We start from the raw sequence: 23096 nt of genomic DNA on the forward strand, positions 1-23096 counted from the left end.
GTGTTCTGGCTGTTGCCAGTGAAACACAAGTTTGCATGCAGCAAAATGTAAAGGACTGTTAGAAATGTAGACAGAGCACTGACAGCTTCTGTTACCCTTCACATTGCTCAGATCCATTCTCTCTTCACATTAAGTTCATAGCACTGATTCTTCAGAAAGAAAAGAAATTAAGACCCCCGATGCTGGAATCAGTCCCAAGGATTCATAATCTTTTTTCATCCATCCATTCCAGATCTCCTCTCTTGGTGAGCACTTTTGCTACTTTACATTGCTTACAGAGGAGGGTGACCAAGTAATTCATCTCTGAAAGTTTGAAGCCATAACTTTGTCTGATGTATATGCGGTCATTACCTATTCATACTTAAAATGGGCTTGCGATTCCCTGAGCTCTAGATATATTTGTCTCTCTTCTTACTATATAGTAGCAACCAACTGTCTTACAATGATCAGGGCCAATTACTCCTGCAACTATGGTGACTCCTCTCTTTCCTACTAGCAAGAAGATCCTAACATAAGTCAGCACTCCTGGTTTTAGACTTATTGGAAGCCTTCCTCTGCTCCAAGAATGAGGAGTTCTATACATGTTGAAAATAAATTTGTTCTATTAATGATATGCCATCTGGCACAACATATGCAATTAAGGCTGCCATTGGATTAAGTCTATAATAATCCTCCATCTTCTGTTACATTCCATTGTTGCTGGGGCCACACTGGTGAGTTGAATGGGAATATGATAGAGACCATCATCCCAGCATCCTGTCAATATTTTAAAATGGTGTTATTTTTGGCCATTCCACCTGGGGTGCAGTAATGCATCTGAATCACTAATTTGGGAGGGGTGGAAATTTTCAGGTGTCCCATTTAGGCTTATATAACATGAAGTCCTGAGTCACGGCGTTGTATTCCATATCGATAAAATGTCCATTACCCAGCCTGACATTCTGCCCCCAAACCCTGGTCCCATATTCCAGGCACACTCTCCTTATCCCTGACACTTAGGTGGTGAATAACCCCTTCCCTCCCTTATCGGGACCAGCACTACACCAGTTAAGTCATACCAAGACCTGACCTAGTTTTTGTTTAGTATTAGATTTATTATTTGTCAGGTATTAGAAGAAATGAGAATAGAAGTATTTTCTTCCAAGGCATCTGTATCAACTGTGCTTTATACATGGTCTTCAGGCAAAGGGAGGCTGCTATCTGCCAGCACCAGTTATGGCCACTTGTGCAAGGTAAGTTTCAGGTTCACCCCAAACTTGACTTTAGCATTAAGGGTCTCGCTATGCCTTTGAATCCAGTATTCTTTGTGTCTCTGCTAGTCTGACAATCAAATCCCAAGTCTGATCTTCAGAACAGGTTTTCTCTCTGGCTGTTGGAGATTTTGGTATCTTTAAATGCTGCCAGGGAGCTTTTCTGACTTTCACACACTGCCCTGATGTATTCTCCTGCATGAGTCCCTCAGTGGTACTGACCAGTAAGCCGCCAACTTCAAATCTGTTATTGCTATTCCCCCCACTTCTCAACATTAGGAGTATTGACTAAGCCAGTGAATTCCCCTTCACCTGTATCCCATTTCCCATCCCAGTGTCCCATGGGAGAGGGCCAAAGCACTCATGATGCTACAGTAGGCCAGGCTTATTACCCAAGCTCTAACATCAAGTGGGTCCCTGTGCTATCTGGCTTGTGAGGGGTTCAACACCACAAGTCTACCCTGAGAGCCTGCATCCTAGGTCTCCTCATAGAAACAGCTGTCTTAGTTCAAATTCTCTAGACATATTCCCTTCTAGACAAATTCTCTTAGGACATATTCTCAGGAAGTGACAGAAAAGTAAAATCTGAAGGGATTATCAAGGAAGGTCCAGATCAATTCTTTGGGGAGTTTGGGAGACTGTGTAGACTTTGCCTCAGAGATGTCTGAAGTAGGAATAAGGAAGCTGGAGTATTTATATCTCTTGCACTGAATTATTGGCCTCCTGTTCCCAGGAGGACATAAATGCCCAGGCATGTTCATACTTGTGGGCAAAACAGGCTCCTAGAACCTGAGGGCATCTCTCCAATAAGGAAAATAGGTGCCAGGTGTTAGGAATGAAAGCTCACCACAAAGTAGTATGCAGTTCTGATGAAGGAAACTGGGGCTGTATGGTGTAATTATTAATTGAAGATGTGATACTTTTGATGGGAAAGAACCTCCACATTGATTTTTTTAATCACACATATAGCTACGGTAGGTCTTGTCTCAGAATGACCCTAAACTGTTTATTAATAATTCATATAATCCAGATAGGCCTCATTTAGAGAGGAATCCAATGGGGTAGTTCTCATGAAGAGCCTTTTCCTAAGTAACTAAATGAGTAGCTTCTTTCCCCGGAGATGGGGAAAATCTTTAAAACAATATAGAACTTAACCAAAGGGATGATAGAGACAGACATACAACATCAGAATTGTCAGTTCACTAACCATGGCATAGGAAATGAAGAAAAGCAGTTATTGGGAGAAGTAAAAGTGAGTGTGGCTCAGCCTCTAGGACTGAGGAGAGAGGGAGCTGCAGGTTAAAACCAAAGGAGCAATTTTACCAAAATTTCTTTAAGACATACCAAGAAGTTCTGTTTGGAAACTAATGTGGTGAATTTGTCCTGGGGCCACACCTACCATGGGCAAAAGGCAGGCAGGAGATGGCAGCAGAAGTTTACTAGTTATAGGGGGAATTGATGTCAGGTTGGCTCATCAATTACCAGGGAAAGCAGCAAACGGGTATGCCCCTTACCATCTGTTTGATGAGTTCTAGTGGAGGGAGTTGTTTTTTTTGTTTTTTTTTTTTTTTAAGAGCCACAGTTGTGACACATCGAAGTTTCCATCCTAGAGGTCAGATGGGAGCTGCAGCCACGGGGGATCCATGCTGCCTCTGTGACCTACACCACAGCTCATGGCAATGCAGGATCCTTAACCCACTGAGTGAGGCCAGGGATTGAACTCACATCCTCATAGATCCTAGTCAGGTTCGTTACCACTGAGCCATGATGGGAACTCCATAGTGAAGATAGTCTCAAGGTAGAACAGTCATTAAGCCTGGGGCCAGGGCAGGCAGGTAGGAAGATCAATCAAATGAGTAGTGTGTAGGTGAAGCAAGTGTAGGTGAAGCAAGCACTGGTGGAGCAGCGGATGTACAGATAGCAAGAGAACACCCATCCTGAGTGGCCCGACCATACACTCCACTCCTTAAAAGTGTGGAGGAAGCTGCCTTTTATAGGGGAATTGACGTAAGTTTGGCTCAGCAGTTATCCTGCACGACCCTTTCAATTTCGGTCCACTTGTCAACTGCGTTATCCCTGGGGTCAGGTATGTAGAGTCTCGCTGCAACCCAATACCAGAAATGCACACAGACAGCAGCAGCTAATGACTATCAGGCGTCCAAGAGGTAATACCCCCATCCCCCCCACCGTGGTTTGCCCCCACCTGCAGTGCCATCCAGCCTGGCCACCCTCAGTCCCCTCAGATGGTGTCAAATGGAACCGCAGTACAGCAGATCACAGGTTAATGTAATGCTGCCTTCCCCAGTAGGGAGCCCAGATTAATTCCTTTCATGGTTGTAGGCAGCCAGGTGAAATCTGTAAGCCTAATTTCCTTCCCCATGAAGCGCAAACCCAAACCACGGGGATTTACCTGCCAGTCCCAGGGCCATGTTACAACCTGTTCCCTGGGAGCAGGTCCTGTGGCAAGAGCAAAAGTGAGTTATTGTCCTGAGCAATGGTTGGCAACAGTCCTTTGGTGGTCAGAAGTTGAGCTTGAATGGCATAGGCTCTGGGATGTGCCCACATTTGAGGGAGCAGGTTTCAACTTTTTAAGCTGTTCATCCACAGCCTGGCCACAGTGGACTTGTAAGGCAGGCCAAAATGCCAGGGTGTGTCTTTTTTATCCGCCCATTCCTGAACCTCCAAAGTAGATTCCTTGGTCACTATTTTTGTCCATGGCTGGGGCAGGGGGTGTCCTGTATGCCATGCATAGCTGTTTTACACCCTCAACAGTGGCTTATTCACAAGCCATCCCAGGGCAGTTAGATGAGCCATGAACATAGGGCTCATATTTTTAAACATATTTTTAAACTGGAAAGAGTCCATGCAGTTAACAGGCTATCATCAATACAAAAATGAAAAGAGAGACATCTCTCATGGTTGCCATCTTCCACAGGGCTCCACATACTAGGGGACAGCCTTCTCGGTGGGACATCCCTCCTCATTTCCCAACACCTTGACACTCACAGGAGTTTCCTCCTGGCTGACTCACTGATTATTGGGCTGCACTGCACAGGCCTGCAAGCCTCATAGTTGTTCAGACTCGAGACAGAAGAACCCAGAGACAGCGACATGGACATCAATAGCTTATTGGATGGGACATCTTACAACATCTGAAGAAAGACCCTGGAGCAACATCCCCATCATGTGTGGTGGTCAGGCGAGCAAGATGCGACAGCAACCTCCTCTACCGGGGTGGTGGTGTGTGGGAGGAAGGGTGGAGGAAGGTGCCTTTTATAAGGGAATTGACGTCAGTTTGGCTCAGCAGTTACCAGGGAAACCAGAAGCTAGGGCTCATCATTCACATCCCCTCAGCTTAATGACCATCATGAGGGCAGATGTTTCCCTTTAATGAACTAGGAGGTAGAGTCATTCTGGCTTAAGGGGCAGGGGGAGAGCATGTTCATGTGAGGAGGGTGAAGGTGAAGCAGGTATAGGTTGACCAGGGAGGTAGAGGGAGCAAGAGAACAGCCATCTTGAGTGGCCTAACAATACACTCTACACTTGGGTTTTAATTGTGTTCACCAGATATTCATTAAGGGCTTACTTTGAAGACTGAGTGAAGCATGGCACAACCTTGGAATGTCATGGCCATCAACATGTTGATAGTATCCAATTAGTATTCTCAGTGCCAAGATTAAGAACCTGTCATTCACATGAGTTGTCTCCGAGCTTCCAGTGAAAGGAGGCAGGGCATTAAAAATGGGTTCATATAAGGAGTTCCCGTCGTGGCTCAGTGGTTAATGAATCCAACTAAGAACCATGAGGCTGTGGGTTCGATCCCTGGCCTTGCTCAGTGGGTTGAGGATCTGGTGTTGCTGTGAGCTGTGGTGTAGGTCACAGATGTGGCTCTGGCATAGGCTGGCAGCAACAGCTCCGATTAGACCCCTAGCCTGGGAACTTCCATGTGCCATGGGTGCAGCCCTAGAAAAGGCAGGAAAAAAAAAAAAAAAGAGGAAATGGGTTCACATAGTCTATGGGCTTGAAAATATTAGCCAATTTTATCCATAATTCTGTTAAAATCACTATCCATCTCTATTCTGTTGGACTCCTCTAGTGCTGGTTGATGAAGTGATGGAATTGTTTAGTATTGCTAAGGCATAGCTTAAGTGGGAATATATTTAATTTGGGCTAAAAATTAGAATGCATTTATGTGGTTTGGGTCAACAGCGGGCATAATTAAATTATTGGTAGCTAAAATGGTATAGGAATAGCTTCCTGGGATAATTATTATATCATCCACAGTACCTACTCATGTGTGTAAGAGAGCATACAAATAATGAAAAGGAGTGAATCAAAGGAACATATCAGCAATGGTTTTAAATTTCTTGTTGGTTTGATACCAGATGTTGACATTACAATGATAATAGAAAATTCATAATAATAAGTCCCTTGTTGGGATTTTGAGAAATATTTGAGCTTTATTGGAGGGTGAAGTCTTGGTAGGAGTAGGTTGTGGCACTATTTCCCCACCTAAATGTGAGTCATTTCCCCCCATTTCTGCTCCAGATTGATGTTGCCTGGGGAAACGAAGGTTCCACAATACATGTCATTATTCTTTTAATATCACCTGCTACCTTCTGCTCTTAACAAAATAGTTCAGTGGTTTTACCCTTACAAGCTCACTTCTTGCATAATGTAAATTATGCCTATTTAAAAATTCACATGAAAGCAACTACAAGAACAATGTGGTATGAAAAGCTGTATTCCTGATGATGAATTACATACAAAGTCATGGAAATGGAGATCAGAATGTATAGTCTGAAGTCAAGGAAGCAGAATACAAGCAAAAATCCATCCTAAGTCAGCACATCCCAGCTCAAGTGGGTAGGCCAGACGGCTGAATCCTTTATGGAGGACACTGGTCGCTTCTGGCCAAATAACCAAATTGAAGAATTCAGAAATGATAAAGGTGCTCTCCTCCAGTTCAATTAATTTGCTAGTATTGCTCACAGAACTCAGAAACTAATTTACCTACTAAATGATCAGTTAACTACAAAGGACTTTAACAACAAGGTCCAGAAAAGTTCCCAAACACAAGAGTTTCTGTCCCTGTGGAGTTGGGGCCTGGCACACAGAGGCTGTCTGGTACAACAAATTGGAAGCTCTCTGAACCCCCTGTTCTTTTGAGGTTTTTAATGGAGGCTTTGTTACACAAGTATAAGTGGTTCAAAAATTGGCCATCGACAGTTGATTCAACTTCTAACACCTCTCCCATCCCTAAAGGTCAAGGGGGTGGGAAAATTCCATCCCTATAATCACAAGTTGGAATCCCCTGGCAACCAGCCCCCAACCTTTGGGCATTCCCAAAATAGCTTCATTTATATAACAAAAGACACTTCTCATCACTTGAAATTCCAAGGCTTTTAGGAGCTAGGAAGGGACAAAGACCAAATATATAATTTCTACTATAAATCACAATATCGCACAAGACAACACCAAATGCATAGTCATCTAGACCTACTAACCCATCAGTAAGCTCCCGTGTGGGCCTTTTAACGCCCAGTATTGTCTCATATGGACTTAGCAATCCTTGGTGTACTTATTCAGTCCTGTGCAACCCCGATACATTGTCATAAGGACTCCCAGTCCTAACCCACCACTATCCTGTCATATGGACTTGTATGAATGAATTGCCATGCACATAGATCAACCCTTCACTCACAAAGACAAAGCAGCACCATAATCCCATTTGAAATGTCTTCTTTCTTTCATAATCATCCCCATTGTACCTGTTTTTACCTATTTTTCTTCATTGTTAAGCAATTAATACAGGTGTCCCTCCTCTAGGGAAGATTATAAACAATTGGATAGAGAAAACACTTTTGCATGTGTTTTGGATTTCAGAAAAGAAAACAGAAATAATTTTTTAAAATTTGATTATAATAGAAAGGGAAAATTGCTGTATTAAACCTTAGGAGCTTTCACTGTATAGTCTACAACTTAAAAAAAAAAATACACCTAAAGGTAAAATCATTTTAATCAACAGATTCAATTTTAAGTCATCTTTTATTTTTGAGGTAGACATTTAAAAAAAATTAGTTGTTTTACAATGTTCTGTCAATTTCTGCTGTACAGCAAAGTGACCCAGCGATACTTATATACACATTCTTTTTCTCATATTATTTTCTATCATGTTCTATCACAGGTGATTGGATATAGTTCCCTATGCTATAGAGTAGGACCTCATTGCTTATCCATTCTAAATGTAATAGTTTGCACTTACTAACCCCAAATTCCCAGTCCATCCCACTCCCTCCCCCTCATTTTAATAATATATTTAATAATCAATATCTTGCTGTTCATACAAAATATGGAGCATTTAGGTTACACTGCCTAACAAGGAAAACTTACAGGCTTCATTAGCACCAGGTGAATTTTTTTTGGGACATCAGTGGCATAGGGAACAAAGAGCGTTCATCAAACAAAAACATATCTATTTTGGAATTCCTTAATTTTGTTCAACAGTGTAGGCAGCTTGCATTTTACTAAGAAAAAAATGGACTCTCTTTTTTTTTCCCTACTTTTTGGGGATATGATTAACATACAACATTGTGTAAGTTTAAGGTGTATATTGTGTTGATTCAAAATATTTATATTGCAAAATGATTACCACCATGGTATTAGCTAACGCCTCCATCATGTCCCATGATTACATTTCTTTTTTGTGTTAAGAACTTTAAAAGAGTAAAAGATTTACTCTTTTAGCAACATTTAAGTGTATAATACAGTCTTAACTAACTATAATCACTATTCAGGACATTAGATCTCCAGAACTTTTTTGTCTTATAACTGGAAGTTTGTACTCTGAACTTTTTCCTTGTCCCTCAACCCCTGGTAACTCCCATTCTAATTTCTGTCTCTGTGAATTTGACTTTTTATATTTCCCATGTAAGTGATATGTGCCTTTATCTGACTTAGTTCACTTAGCATAATGCCTTAAATTCCATCCATGTTGGGCAGAATTTCTTTGTCATGGCTGAAATGGATAGATAAATGGATGGGATGGATGTATGGATAGATGATAGATATGATATGATATGATATGATATGATATGATTAGATAGATATGATAGGTATCCATTCATCATTGGTGGACGCTTGGGTTGTTTATATATTTTGGCTATTTGAATAATGCTGCAGTGAACATAGTAGTATGGATGTCTTTTTGAGATACTGTTTTCCTTTCCTTTGGATATATATGCTCAGAATGAAGGTTGATGGATCATGTGATAGTTCTATTTTCAGTTTTCTGAGGAACCACCATACTGTTTTCCAATAGCGGCTGCACCAGTTCACAGTCTCATCAAAAATGTGTCCCTTTTCTCCATATCCCCTCCAACACTTGTTATCGCTTATCTTTTTGATAATGGCCATTTTAACAGGTGTAAAGATATCATCTTTGGTTTTGGTTTGCATTTCATTGATGACAAATGATGTTGAGCATCATTTCAAGGACCTTTTGGCCATTTATATGTTTTCTTTTGAAAAATGTCTATTCAGTTCTTCCACTCATTTTTAAATCAGATTGTTTCTTTGTTACTGAGTTGTATGTGTTCTTTATACATTTTGGATATCAACCCCTTATCAAATACATGATTTGCAAATATTCTTTCCCATTAAATAGGTTGCTTCTTCACTAAAGGGACAATTCATGTTTCTGATTTTATATTTTCTTTCTATATATTCAAGGCAAAGCCCTGTATCTGAATCCTTATTGCGTTTTCAAAGACCTTGCTTCATCTTTCCACCCGGTCCTTCAATAACTTCACTCCTGCTCCACTGTTTCTTCCCCAAAGCCTCCTTCAGGCCAGTCCCTTTACCCCTTAGGTCACTCTTCCTTTCTATTTTCCTTTGGCTATGTTCCTCTTCACAACTAAACTTTATAAAATAGTTTCTTGCTTTCTCTGCTCTCTCATTCCCATTCTCTCACCAACAAACTGCAAAATGACCTGCCTACCCATATCTCTGCTAAAAATGTCATGAAAACCCTACCAATGAACTTCTAATCACAAGATAATTGTGTTTCTTTCCTGACCTCATGTAACTGAATTGCAGTAAACTAGTTGCTGATCTTTCTTAAAGGCCATGTTCATGAGTTTTCATGATAAATGTTCTCCCATTGTTCTTCACACATACAAGCCTGACCCTTTCAGCTCTGTTACATGTGGGCATTTCTTATTCTGCCCATTCCTGAATGTTGGCATTCAATCCTTGGTTTGGTGTTTTTTCATTCACAGGCTCTTCATGAACATAAACATTGAAGGCTTCAGTACTGAACATCTGTACCTTTATACATCTTATAACTTTGTCTTTATCCTAGTCCTTTTTATAAATTTCAGATTTATGGACTGGCTCTATGCTGGGCTTGCTGTTATGCATTGAATTGTGTCTCCCAAAAAGATGCTGAAATCCAAATGTCACCTTATTTGGAAATAGGTCTTTGCAGATGACTTTCCCATTCACTCATTAAGGCATTAAGGTGGTGTCTTTATAAAACAGGGAAATTCTGACACAGATACAGATATAGAGAGAGGGAAGATGATACAAAAACACAGAGATAAAGCTATCTGCAAGCCAAAGAATGACTGAGGCTACCAGAAGAGAGGCATGAGGCAGATTCTCCTCCACAAACCTCAGAAAGAAACAACCCTGCTGAAATTTTGATTTTGGACTTCTAGATCTGTGCGATAATAAACTACTACTGTTTAAGCCACTAGCTCATGGTATTTTGTTATGGTAGCCCAGTAAACTAATATACCTACCCACTTGCTTATCCCACTTTTTTACTAATGCATGTCCCAAAGTCAACTCATTATCTTCCTCTGAAAAGGGCCCTTTTTCATTCTCTGACTTAGTTATTCAGACCACTCTCTAGCCAGTATCTCAGGTTAGAAACCCAGGACTCCTTAACCCCCTCTCTTCTCCTGCATTTATCTAACCGAATGCCATGATCTTTTAATCCCAGCACCTAAACATGATTCATGTCACTTTTCTTTCCATCCCAGTTCCTCCATCCCTTGTTCAGTCCTCAGTGCTACTGTGTAGACCATTGACTAATCTTCCTGATTCTAGAATTGGGCCAGAGTGTTCTATCTAGAGGGAAAATCTGCCCATGTCACTATTGCCTGTGGTGTACCTCTCAAGCTCTCTAACATGACAAACATGCTCTGATCACACCCACCTCCCTAACTTAATCTTCTGCCCTTTACTCACTGACCATGTAAGCAAGCGATTCCCTTCAGAAGCCATTCTTTTTCTTGTTTATATGCTTTTTCACAAGTTGGGCCCCAAAGTGGAAAATTTTACTCTAACACTCCTCAGGTAACATTTAGGTCATGGGAATTCCTGTTGTGGCTCAGTGGGTTAAGAACTCGACATAGTGTCCATGAGGATGTGGGTTCGATCCCTAGCCTTGCTCAGTGGGTTAAGGATCCGGCATCGTCACAGCTTGTGGCATAGGTCACAGAGGCATCTTGGATCTGGTGTTGCCCTGGCTGTGGTGTAGGCTAGCAGCTGTAGCTCCAATTTGACCCCTAGCCTGGGAAGTTCCATATCCTGAAGGTGCGGCTATAAAAAGAAAAGAATAAAGCATGTAGCTCAAGAATTACTTGCAGAAGGAGAGCTCCTCTCTGTTCTTCAGCTTAGCATTAGAACACCTCATCTGGTCTCCCTTAATGATGTGCATGACCCCCTGCTATTGTACCTAAGACAATGCACTGCTGTGTATTATTAAGTCTGTCTTCCACATTTGAATGGGGAATAGTGATGGTTTCTAATTTACTCTAGTGTTCTAAGAGCCTCAAGTCTAGACTATGCAAAAGCTCAGTAATTGTTGCTGTTTATTCAAATCTGATCTTCTATATCCTTGCCCTAATTTTTCACTCAGAACTAGTGCCCTTCAGATCCCTTCTATGCAAATTAACTTGATGGCTATGACCTCTGTTCTACCTGTTAGAAATCACCATGGGGAGCAAGCTAGAACATAGTTGTGGCCCCTAGGACCTACTGATACCTATAAAATATAATTTCAAGAAATAGTACCTACTTCATGTTTTGAGCTTTATATACGATTTTACTGAAAGTAGTTGAATTCTAGGGGGAGAAACATAGCAGACTCACACTGGGTAACTTGAAGACAGTGTTAAATGAGACCATTTACACAGAATTGGGAAGATGGTAAGGAAACCACAGATAGTCTGGAGAATCCCAGAGCTCACAACATAAAGGCCAAAAAAAGGTCTGAAAGAATAGAGGAAGAGGAGAAGTTGACAGATGTTTGGAGAGGGCTCTCTGCTAGGAGCTGTGAACTGTAGAGGAAGGATCAGTCACCTGCAGTGCCCACTGGGGGGAACCTTAAAAGATAAACACTCCTTCTCCCCATTCTCCTGCCTCCAGTCAAAATCCAGCAGAAGCCAGTGGACAAAAACTGTGGGATGCAAACCACCTAGGTCAGCCTCCTGGGGTCTGAGCAGGATGGAGGAGAGTAGAACACAGAAAAGAGCACATGGACAATATCCAGCCCAACAAATATAAATTAATATTCATTTTCTCAAATAGAAGGAATCATCACCCTAGTGAGTTTACTGCCCTCAATTAAGAGTTTCTAAATATTGTTTCCTGTTTCGAGATCCAGAAACCATGAATCTAGCCTACAGGCTCCCAAACAGCATCTCCTCTCAATACACTGTTAATTCTTTAAAGATGATGACTTTGTTCTTGGCTACCATTTTATTTGAATTTCCATTCATCATATATTTTCCTCAAAAAGAAATTTGAGTAAAATAAAGATCTCAGATCTGAAAAGAGCCACAGCAAGGAAAATTCCATCTGTTGGTATTTCCATCACTGAAGTCTTCTGATTTATGAAATAAGATGCTTAATGACTTTCCATCCAAGGTGGGATAACTAAGAAAGAAAAAAGACATGGCATCAACATTTTAAATAGTGCTTCTCTGGTTATAACCATAGATGAAATCATTATTCATTACCTTTATAAATGAGTGAGTTTCCTTTCTTTGGCCCAGTCTTGGACATCTGCTTCTCCAAATATAAGGTAGAAGATAAGTCCTAATGCGTTAATGGCAAAAGACAAGAAGAAGATATTCCTCCACCCAAATTCAGGGTCCTGGGGAGACAAATTTTCCAGTAAATATTACCCCTTTCAGCCCTTTTTCTGTGAAATTCATATTAATAGTTTAGAAGACAATGTTCATTAGTGGGTTTTATGTAGAAATTCATTTCCTCAACACAGCTTAACAGTTGGATGGAAAGAATTTCAAAATAGATTCAGAATCTTCTTCATAAAATGGATTTAGGGATGTTTACAAATAACCTCCAGAAATGCATTTGTCAGTTTATAAAGTGCCATACATTTTCTCTTTTGCATGAATCATGAAAACATAAATGTAATAATAACATTTCTTTTTTAAATGCAAGAAGAATCTTGCAAGAAGATTGTGGGCTTTTGAGCTAGACAGGCCTAAGAAGAATTCTGATTTTACATCCTCTCAGTAGGACATTTTCTATCAGATTTTAACTATTAGAAAATGAGGCTAATTTTCATTTTAATAATTGGTATAAGAATCAATGATTAAATAATATTACTGCATATGAAATACTTAAAATAATACCTGCATGTGTCAGATACTTAAATATGTTTGCTTTCATTATCTCTTTCTTTTTGCATGGTTATGTGAATGAAAATTTCAAAGTGTTGCAAAAGATATGGCAAGGTATATATACTCAGGGACTCATTATCTTCTTACATGACATCCATGTGGCTGTGTGATTTCAAAGACTGTATATTACCAGTGAATCGCAAGTTAAGTGCTTTGGCTTCAGAATGAGTAAAGACGGAGGTCATGAAAGAAATTGTTCTGTATTTTTCTTTGCCAAGCTGATCTTCATGATAAAGTTATCCACAATTTAATTTTATTATCCAAAATGTGAAAAAAGGAGTTCCCTTTTGGCAAAGTGGGTTAAGGATCTGGTGTTACTGTAGTGGCTCAGGTCATTGCTGTGGCACAGGTTTAATCCCTTGCCAGGGAATTTCCATATACAGCAGGCACAGCCAAAAAACCAAGGCAAAAACCCCCACAAAATGTAAAAACATTTTTTTATGCTATTATCATTATGAATGGATTTGGCAGAGTGTTTTAAGAGTCCTGGATAAGAAAACTTCACCTGATTGAGGAGAAATCCACTGATAGTGGGTACCACGACAGCAGAGATCTGTGCAAACGCCCTGGAGGCTCCCATGAGAAAGCTGGAATGCCTGTGGGTGACAGGAATGTGTTCCAGGCTAGATCCACAGATTCTTGGCAGTATCCTTCAGCCCTGCTCTGCACATGAATCCATCATATAGTAATCCTGTCAAAAAGGACCTGCTCTGTGTATCTTCAATGAGAGGCGCTAAGACAAATCAATAAACCCCATCTCCCACATACCTGAAGAAATGGTCACAGGCAATCAGCGGTCTTTGACCATGATTCATAATTTCACAGAGTTTGGGGCTCCTGGAAGGCTGCAGGGTAAATCTTTTGCAGAAAATATAAGAATGAGAGTGGAGATTACTGTCTTACCTTGGGGCAATGTCTAAGGCATTGATGTACATCCCTGGCTGTGACAACAGGCTTAGTCCAGAGGAGAGTGTCAGAAGGCACACTGCTATGATGTAGTTGGAGGCAGCATAGGGCAGAACCACAAGGAGTATTGAAGAGGGGATACTTCCTAAGGAATGAGGAACAGACAAATTGAACAAGATACATCTTTGGCTGTTGTAGGCCTCATGAATTATCAGAACTTTTGGTCCTGTTCTTACCTAGAACTGTGGCAACTTTCCTCACCGTAACAAGCCTAAAACTCTTGGTCAGAAGGAAATCTGCCAGGTAGCCTCCCAGGATACCAATGACCCAGGCAGTAATAAAAGGAAGGGTAGACAGAAACCCACTCTGAGGGGAAAAAAATCAAATAAACCATCACAATAGAGGCTGCGAGACCACACCTTGTATGGATAAAACACTAACAGTCATTCTGACAACTCTGAAATCATACTTTCATAAGGAAATCGGTAGCATCTTCTATCATACCCTCAGAAAAGCTACTCAGTGACTCTTAGGTTATTTCTTGGTAATAAAAATTTTTCTTTTAGAATGATTTCTGAAGGCAGAGTAATTCTCAAGTCATGTAAACAGGAGAAGGGGTTCGAGGGAAATATACTCACATCTCTGATATTGATGTTGAACACAGAGCTGATGTAAGTTGGTGTGTATATAATCATTGTGTTGAGTAACCACTGATGGCCGAAACAGCAAAAACATATGGACCAGAGGGGCAGAGATCTAACCATAGCTTTAATGGGAAGAGACTGCTTAGAAGAGCTGACCTGAAAACAAGTTTACTGATAAGAAGCATAAGATCTGTGACATGCTCATACATTCATTCTTAGTCACCCTGCTAAATCCAGATGCTGACACAAGCTCTCTGGACAAAGCTGGAGTTTTTATGAGTACCTGTTGGGCCAAGGAGGATGTGATATAGTCTTTTTCTACAGTGTTTATCCAAGGGTGAGTGACAGGGTCATCATAAACCAAAACAAACCAGGGAAGGCAGCAGACACAGCCAACACCTCCTGCAAGCAGAGGTAAAGTTGGTAGACGTCTATGGGAATTTCTTTTACATTAAGACATTTTCTGATATAGATCCTGGGAAAAGCCCGTATTTATCTTTGTTCCTCTGTATATATTTTTTCATTTTGGCTCCTTTTAAGATTTGATCTTTATACTGGTTGTGTATAATAGCCCCTTTCCATCTCTCAAAAAATTCACATGAATATCACTGCTTTCTAGAATCCATTCATTTACATTTCTTGATTATTTCTGTATAGAAATCAGAGACCTTAGGAATGGCAACACCGGATCCCTAACCCACTGAGTGAGGCCAGAGATCAAACGTCCATCCTCATGGATACTCGTTGGATTCATTTCCACTGTGCTACAACAGGAACTCCAGCAATAAACTTTTTTGATGCTATTGGAAATGGTACTGTTCTCTTTAATTTAAATTTCTGATTCTTTCAACTATTGTCTGTCTAAAAATATCCTTATTTTGCCTTTGTTTTTGAAAACTTTTGTCTTTTGCTCTAGAACTCTATGTTAACAGGTTTTTTTTTTGTTTGTTTGTGTTTGTTTATTTGTTTTGCAGTATTTGAAAGATGTTGTTCCACTGCCTTCTTGCTTGCATTGGCTTTGATGGCAAAGTTATAGCCATCTTTATCTTTGTTCCTCTGTATATATTTTTTCATTTTGGCTCCTTTTAAGATTTGATCTTTATACTGGTTGTGTGCCATTTGATTGTGATATAACTTAGTGCAGTTTTCTTCATGTTTCTTGTGCTTGAGATTCATTGAGCTTTTTGGACGTGTGAGTTTATAGTTTTCAACAATTTGGAAAATTTTCAGCCATTATTTCTTCAGATTTCTTTCTGTGCCCCCATACCACTCCTCTCCTTTGGGCACTACACACCTTACTGATGTTCTTATTTTATTGGTTTTTTTTTTTTTGTGTGTGTGTGTAGTTCATTCTGAATAGTTTCTTTTTTTTTTTTTTATGTTAGCTTTGACTTTTTTTTTTTTTTTCCCACTGTACAGCAAGGGGGTCAGGTCATCCTTAGATGTATACATTGCAGTTACAGTTTTTTCCCCCACCCTTTCTTCTGTTGCGACATGAGTATCTAGACATAGTTCTCAATGCTATTCAGCAGGATCTCCTTATAAATCTATTCTAAGTTGTGTCTGATAAGCCCAAGCTCCCGATCCCTCCCACTCCTATTGCTATTTTTTTCTCTTTCAGATTCCTTTCCCACATAGATTATCACGGAATATTGGGTAGAGTTCTCTATGGTACACAGCAGGTTCCTGTTGGGCAATCACTCATATACCTCAGTGTGATATGCCAATCCCAAACTTCCAATCCATCCCTCCCCAAACCCACCCTTCCCCTTTGGTAACTATAAGTTTGTTTTCAAAATCTGCGAGTCTGCAAATAAGTTCATTTGTATCCTTTTTTACAATTCCACATACAAGTGATATCATAAGATATGTCTTTCACTGTCTGACTAACTTCGCCTAGTATAATAATCTCTAGGTCCATCCATGTTGCTGCAAATGGCATTGTTTCATTCTTTTTTATGGCTGATTAATATTCTATTTTGTATATGTACCACATCTTTTTTTAATCCATTCTTCTGTTGATGGATATTTAGGTTGTTCCATGTCTTGGCTATTGTAAATAGTGCTGCAATGAACACTGAAGTGCATGTATCTTTTTGAAATATGATTTTATCTGGATAGATGCCCAGGAGTGGGATTGCTGGATCATATGATGGTTATATTTTTAATTTTTTAAGGAACCTCCACACTGTTTTCCATAGGGGTTGTAGCAATTTACATTTCCACCAACAGTGTAAGAGGGTTCTCTTTTCTCCATACTCTTTCCAACATTTATTGTTTGTTGACTTTTTGATGATAGCCATTCTGGCTCACTGTAGTTTTGATTTGCATTTCCCTAATAATTAGAGATGTTGAGCATCTTTTTATGTGTTTTCTGGCCATCTGTATGTCTTCTATTGTTACTTTTCAGTTCATTAATCTTTTCTTCTGTATATCATCTGTCACTAATTCAATCCTTATATTGTGTTTTTATCTCCAGAAATTTGTTTTAGGGTCTTTTAAAAATATATTTTTCATGTCTCTACTTAACTTTTGAACAAATAGAGTTATGTTATAATATAGTTATAATAACTTTTCCTTTTTTCAGCCATACCCATGGCATATGGAAGTTCACAGACAGGGATCAAACCAGTGCCACAGCAGTGACAACACTGGATACTTAATCACTGTACCACAAGAAAACTCCCTATAATAACTGTTCTTGTCTGCTAATTCTAACACTTGTGTCAATTCCGGGTTGGTTTTCAATGATTATTCTCCTTATTATGGATTGTGTTTTCCCACGTTTATCCATTTCTGGTGACCCATGGTTAGAGCCAGACATTACGAATTATACCTTGTTGGGTGCTGAATATTTTTGTATTCCTATAAATATTTTTGAACTTTGTTTTGGGAAACAGTTAAATTATAGGGAAACACTAATCCTCATAGGTCTGGCCATCATCATTTTTTAGAGGGATCCATGAGACTGCATCCCATAGAGCTAATTATTTCTCACTATTTAAGGAAAGACATTTATGAATATTCTGCCCAATGACCTAAGCATTATAAATTTTTAAAGTCTCTCTTATGGAAACAGGCACTAGCCCTGATTCTTTATAAGTACTGGACACTATTCTTTCATCTTTTCCAGTGATTTTCCCCTGCCCTGGCCTCAGATGATGTCTTCATACACATACCCTGATCAGTGCTTTGCTAAGTATCAAGGGTTATCTGCTGATAACCAGGGTTTTCTCTGTGCATAATTGCCTCCTATTAGGCACTTTTTCCTGCAAACTCTACCTGCCTTACTCCTTTGGGGCTCTTAGCTCTTTTCCCTCAACTCTGATTCTTCCATCTCTCACAAACCACTGTTCTGCAAATCTGTCCCCTTCTTCCTGCTAGGGTAGCAGATTTTACCCAATAACTTTGTGTTAGGAAGGCATCATGGTGGGTTAATAGCATCATAGAGAGGAGGACTTCCAAATTCTTCACTGGTATAATTAAAAGAATTAACCTACTTCTTTAATTCTTTCCTACTATTACATTATGACATTTTGTCTTACTAGGATTTTTCTGTCTTGACTCATTTACTCCAGAAAAGTACACATAGAGAGATACTCAGAAGAATCTCCCTCAACATGAAAACCTGAGAATGAAGAGACAGCAGCTTACCAAAGATATAGAAGACGAAAGGCCACCCAAGGACTTGACTGATGAGACCACCCAGGAGGACGGCAATGCAGCTTCCCAGCATCATTCCTGCAAAGAGAGGGTAAGCTGTGGTGCTTTGGACTGCCAGCTGAGAGATGCCTACGGAACGATGGATGACTTGTTACAGAGCAGTATCACCAAGAGATGAATATAGTAAAATACATGAACTTCAAATTTGTGATTGAGTTTATATGTTCTCCTAAGGCCCACTTTTTTGGCAGTTCCTTAGATGATAACCGTGCTTCCTTTTATGCTATTTTATTTTTTAATTACACAACTTATATAACATATGCTTATTTTAAAAATAAATTACAAAGCACCAAAGTCCCCTGCACCTGCCCCCCAATCCATGCCCACTCTTCTCTCTAATGTTAGCTATTAGCAAAAATGTATTATCTGAGGTATAATTGTATACCTTGTCCTCTCTGCACACACATATAATATATATCCATATACACATGCATTTCTTTGTAAATGCATTTATATAATAAGTAGACAGAAAACTTAATAGATTTGTCTATGGATATGCTAATAGCACTGTTTTAATCTCCATGGCTTTACAAAGTATTCTCATATATAGTGGGGTACATTTCCCTTTTACAACTTTTTCAAAACTAGGCTATTTTTTTTTTCTTTTTCTTTTTCTTTCTTTTTTTTTTTTTTGTCTTTTGGCCTTTTCTAGGGCCACACCCGCAGCATATGGAGGTTCCCAGGCTAGGGGTCTAATCGGAGCTATTGCCGTCAGCCTATGCCAGAGTCACAGAAACGCAGGATCTGAGCCATGTCTGAAACCTACACCACAGCTCACAGCAATGCCGGATCCTTAACCCACTGAGCAAAGCCAGGGATTGAACCCACAACTCCATGGTTCCTAGTCAGATTCGTTAACCACTGAGCCACTACAGGAGCTCCTTTTTTTTTATTTTCCAGATGAACATTAGCATCAACTTGTCAAATTTCATGTATACGTATGTGAGTTATGGAGTTCCCTTATGGCACAGAGGGTTAAGGATCCAGAGTGGTCACTGCAGCAGCCTGGGTCACTGCTGTGGCATGGGTTTGATTCCTGGCCTGGGAAATTTCATATGCTGCAGGTGCAACCAGAAAAAAATAGCTATGTGAATTATTATTAATTTTAAATAAGCAGGCTCATAATGAACCTATTGTTCTGTGACATTTCTTATTCAGCAATTGTTCTTATAAATATTTTTTTGTCACTGAATTTCTACCTACAGTGTTATTGTTACTTCTGATATAAACTATCACTTCTGAACATAAACAGAATTTATTTCTATACAGTAAAATATCATTAGTAGACTTACTTAAATCAAAGACTGTGCATTTTTTATTTTGACAGATGCTACCGAAGTATCCTACTAAAAGGCCATACCAAATTAAACTGCCAACAAAGATTATGTTTTTCCTCATCTCTTGACAACACTGGGCATCCTCAAAGCTTCTAAATATAGTTTTCCAAATATGAATGCAAAACAGTAGATCATTGTTTTCTTTTTATAGTGAAGTTGAATATTTTTTCCTATGTTTGTCATATATGATCCTTGGGTTAAAGGTATACGTGTGTGTGTGTGTGTGTGTGTGTGTGTGTGTTTCCATTACCTATGAGACCTGCCTCAAATATGAGCTATCTTCTGTTTGGTCTGCTTAGTCTTCCTTCCTTAAGTTTCTGAGCTCCTTAAGTGGTTACAAGGTTTCCTGAATAGATGTGCTTTTGTGGGCCCTTTAGAGGAAGACACAGTACATTTTGTCCTAGAGGCTGGCAGTACCTGGGCCCTTTCACTGAGGGCAGGGGCCTTTCTGCAGAGTCCTCCTCTAATCTCATGGGCTGTGTAATGCTGTTCACCAATGGTACCTGCTGAGGAACTCGGCATCAGTGGAAATGGCAGTTTCTCTAAGAATTACTGAAGCAGGCAGGTAGGTTCAGCCTACTCCACCTGTTGATAGGTTCCTTCAGTGACGTTTAGTCTGGGCCTCCTCAGACACCATTAGCTCTGTGTTCCCAGAATGGGTTCTGGAGGCCATCTACGGGCCTGCTAAAATACTCCCCCAACACCAAAGACTACGGAGACTCTAGAACTTGCAGTCTTGTAGGTTCCCAAGATTCCTCTAGAAAGTCAATTGACCTATTCCAGGTGCTCTGTCCCTATTTAACAGGAAATGAGAGGAAAGGTAGTTGCCACTTCTATAAAGCCACTGCGTTCATTCCAAATCTTTTAAATTTTCCTTCATGCTTGCCATCTCCTGAATTTCTTGTATTGCATTCTGGGATAATCTCTCAATTTATTTGTCCAATTCACTGATGTCATATCTCTTCACATAGGTATTCTGACCACTCATTTCAATTAAAAATATTTTGATCACTACTGGAAGAGAACATAGGCAAAACATACTCTGACATCAATCTTATGAATATTTTCTCAAGTCAGTCTCCCAAAGCAACAGAAATAAGAGCAAAAATAAACCAGTGGGACCTAATCAAACTGACAAACTTTTGCACAGCAAAGGAAACCAAAAAGAAAACAAAAAGACAACTTATAGAATGGGAGAAAGGAGTGTCAAATGATGCATCTGACGAGGGCTTAATCTCTAGAATATATCAGCAATTTATACAACTCAACAGCAAAAAAGCTAACAACCCAATTGAAAAATGGGCAAAAGACCTGAATAGACATTTCTCCAAGGAAGATACACAGATGGCCAGCAAACACATGAAAAAAATGCTCAACATCCCTGATTATTAGAGAAATGCAAATCAAAGCTACCATGAGATATCATCTCACACCAGTCAGAATGGCCAAAATTAATAAGTCCACAAATAACAAATGCTGGAGGGGGTGTGGAGAAAAGGGAACCCTCCTGCACTGTTGGTGGGAATGTAAGCTGGTATAACCACTATGGAGATCAGTATGGAGATACCTTTGAAAACTATACATAGAACTACCAAATGACCCAGCAATCCCACTCTTGGGCATATATCCGGACAAAACTTGCCTTAAGAAAGACACATGCACCTGCATGTTCACTGCAGCTCTATTCACAATAGCCAAGACATGGAAACAACCCAAATGTCCATCAACAGATGATCGGATTAGGAAGATGTGGTATATATACACAATGGAATACTACTCAGCCATAAAAAAGAACAAAATAATACCATTTGCAGCAACATGGATGGAACTAGAGACTCTCATACTGAGTAAAGTGAGTCAAAGAGAAAGACAAATACCATATGATATCACTTATATCTGGAATCTAATATACAGCACAAATGAACCTTTCCACAGAAAAGAAAGTCATGGACTTGGAGAATGGACTTGTGGTTGCCAAGGGGGAGTGGGAGGGAGTGGGGCGGATTGGGAACTTGGGGTTAATAGATGCAGATTATTGCCTTTGGAATGGATTAGCAATGAGATCCTGCTGTGTAGCACTGGGAACTATGTCTAGTCACTTATGATGGAGCATGATAATGTGCAAAAATAGAATGTGTACATGTATGTGTAACTGGGTCACCATATTGTACAATAGAAAATTGACAGAACACGGTAAACCAACTATAATGGAAAAATTAAAAATCATCATATAAAAATATTTTGATCATATTTTTAATTAATAACAACTGTTTTAAATAGCAGTGTGTTCTTTTTAAATGAATGTCATCTACACATATTCCCTTGGCTCTCTCTGAGGTTAGTTGTTAATACTTTAAAATCTTGTCTTAATTCCTTTATTAATTTCTTTTTCATTTGGGTTGGTTCTTAAAGTTTCTGAGTTTGGTTTTTCTTTTTCATGCTCTTGGTATCCTTCAAATGTTTGAGGATTTGGGAAGGCTAATCCTTATTTATATTTGAGGACATCCCTTAGTCAGCTGTGACTGATTTGGAAAGTCACAAATCAGAGCTTTGTGACTTTAGTCCAAAGTAGTCCAAATCAGAGCTTCCGTTCCCCTATCATTGAATATAAGCTCTGATGAGAAAGACTAATCCTCCGGGGTTGTGAAGGGCTCTAGAGAGACCTAGGGTCAAGCATGTGTGTATACATATATGTGTGTATACATGGCTTGTTTTCTGGACTTGAAGAGTCCCTGGCTCTCCTACCTTTGTTTTCTTACCCGTCACCCATACTTGGGCAAGCTCTAATTTGTTAGCCATGCTCTTTCTGTTTTTCATTTTTTTCTCAAAGTAACTAAAGCCTCTTCCTCCAGAATTCCAGGCACACTGTCTGATAATGCTTCTCATTATCAGAAAGCAGTTCTCAGGACAAGTGAGAGCAATTCCAAAGATTAATTTGGATTCATACCTTACACTGAACACTAGTATAAACTCCAATATGTCAGAAATTTAAATATAAAAAATGAAACCATACATAGTCAATAAAAGCCATGGTTGCATGCTTTTATAACATTTCCAACTATAACTCAAACCCAGAAGCCATAAAAGAAAAGAATGATCAATTTGACTATACAAAAATATATTTTTTAAAAAAATGTCAAAAAATCATTATAAGCAAAGTCAAATCACAAATGACAACCTGGGAGAAGTAACTGAAAGTCATGTCACAGACCAAAGACCCATTTCCCTAATTTATAAATACTTGATCAATATTAAGCAGAAGACAAAGAACCTTGCAATTAAAAAAATTGTCAAAGAACTCATTGCAAGAATGTTGGGTTGTAGTGGCCTCATTTCAGTTTTATGTTTTTACCTGATACAGCAATGCTGCAGAGTCGGCTTCGTTCATGTGGAGGACTCCATTTTTCCCAGAGTGCAAACTGACCCCCATATCCTGCCCCCTGAAATGAAAATAAAGTTCTTGATATGTGGTCCCAAATAGAAATTCATATCCAGCTCATATTTATAAAATATCTG

At 39.5% G+C, this 23096-nt stretch overlaps 3 protein-coding genes across 11 annotated transcripts in view; all 3 read right to left on the reverse strand.

Annotated features, from left to right (window-relative positions):
* The window catches only part of SLC17A1 (solute carrier family 17 member 1), a 66388-nt gene extending 61892 nt beyond the window's left edge, over positions 1-4496 (reverse strand). For 2 of the 7 annotated variants that reach the window (XR_002345588.1, XM_021098315.1), the window contains exons 1-2: positions 4282-4368; positions 3661-3707 (exon numbers count right to left, since the gene is read on the reverse strand). Coding sequence is in view for 4 of the 7 variants with exons in the window: in XM_021098315.1 (XP_020953974.1) it covers positions 3661-3707; positions 4282-4363 (129 nt within the window). In the remaining 3 variants the exon portion in view is untranslated. Of the gene's footprint in view, positions 1-3660; positions 3708-4281; positions 4372-4397 lie in introns of those variants that run through there. The other 5 variants (XM_021098311.1, XM_021098312.1, XR_002345589.1 and 2 more) reach the window with 4 other exon arrangements.
* SLC17A3 (solute carrier family 17 member 3) overlaps positions 7256-23096 on the reverse strand; it is a 51958-nt gene continuing 36117 nt past the window's right edge. For all 3 annotated transcript variants that reach the window (XM_021098419.1, XM_021098417.1, XM_021098418.1), the window contains 9 exons: positions 22933-23020; positions 18175-18261; positions 14804-14922; positions 14515-14676; positions 14113-14242; positions 13874-14021; positions 13476-13566; positions 12281-12417; positions 7256-12197 (listed from right to left, as the gene is read on the reverse strand). In XM_021098419.1, the coding sequence (XP_020954078.1) occupies positions 12283-12417; positions 13476-13566; positions 13874-14021; positions 14113-14242; positions 14515-14676; positions 14804-14922; positions 18175-18261; positions 22933-23020 (960 nt within the window). In that variant the 3' untranslated portion in view covers positions 7256-12197; positions 12281-12282. The remainder of the gene's footprint in view (positions 12198-12280; positions 12418-13475; positions 13567-13873; positions 14022-14112; positions 14243-14514; positions 14677-14803; positions 14923-18174; positions 18262-22932; positions 23021-23096) is intronic.
* Positions 12006-23096, reverse strand: part of SLC17A2 (solute carrier family 17 member 2) — a 66952-nt gene continuing 55861 nt past the window's right edge. The window contains exons 16-21 of the transcript XR_002345599.1: positions 22933-23020; positions 18175-18261; positions 13874-14922; positions 13476-13566; positions 12281-12417; positions 12006-12197 (exon numbers count right to left, since the gene is read on the reverse strand). The gene's annotated coding sequence lies outside the window, so the exon portion shown is untranslated. The remainder of the gene's footprint in view (positions 12198-12280; positions 12418-13475; positions 13567-13873; positions 14923-18174; positions 18262-22932; positions 23021-23096) is intronic.

The sequence above is a fragment of the Sus scrofa genome, chromosome 7 (genome assembly GCF_000003025.6).
Source record: "Sus scrofa isolate TJ Tabasco breed Duroc chromosome 7, Sscrofa11.1, whole genome shotgun sequence".
Taxonomy (NCBI): domain Eukaryota; kingdom Metazoa; phylum Chordata; class Mammalia; order Artiodactyla; family Suidae; genus Sus; species Sus scrofa.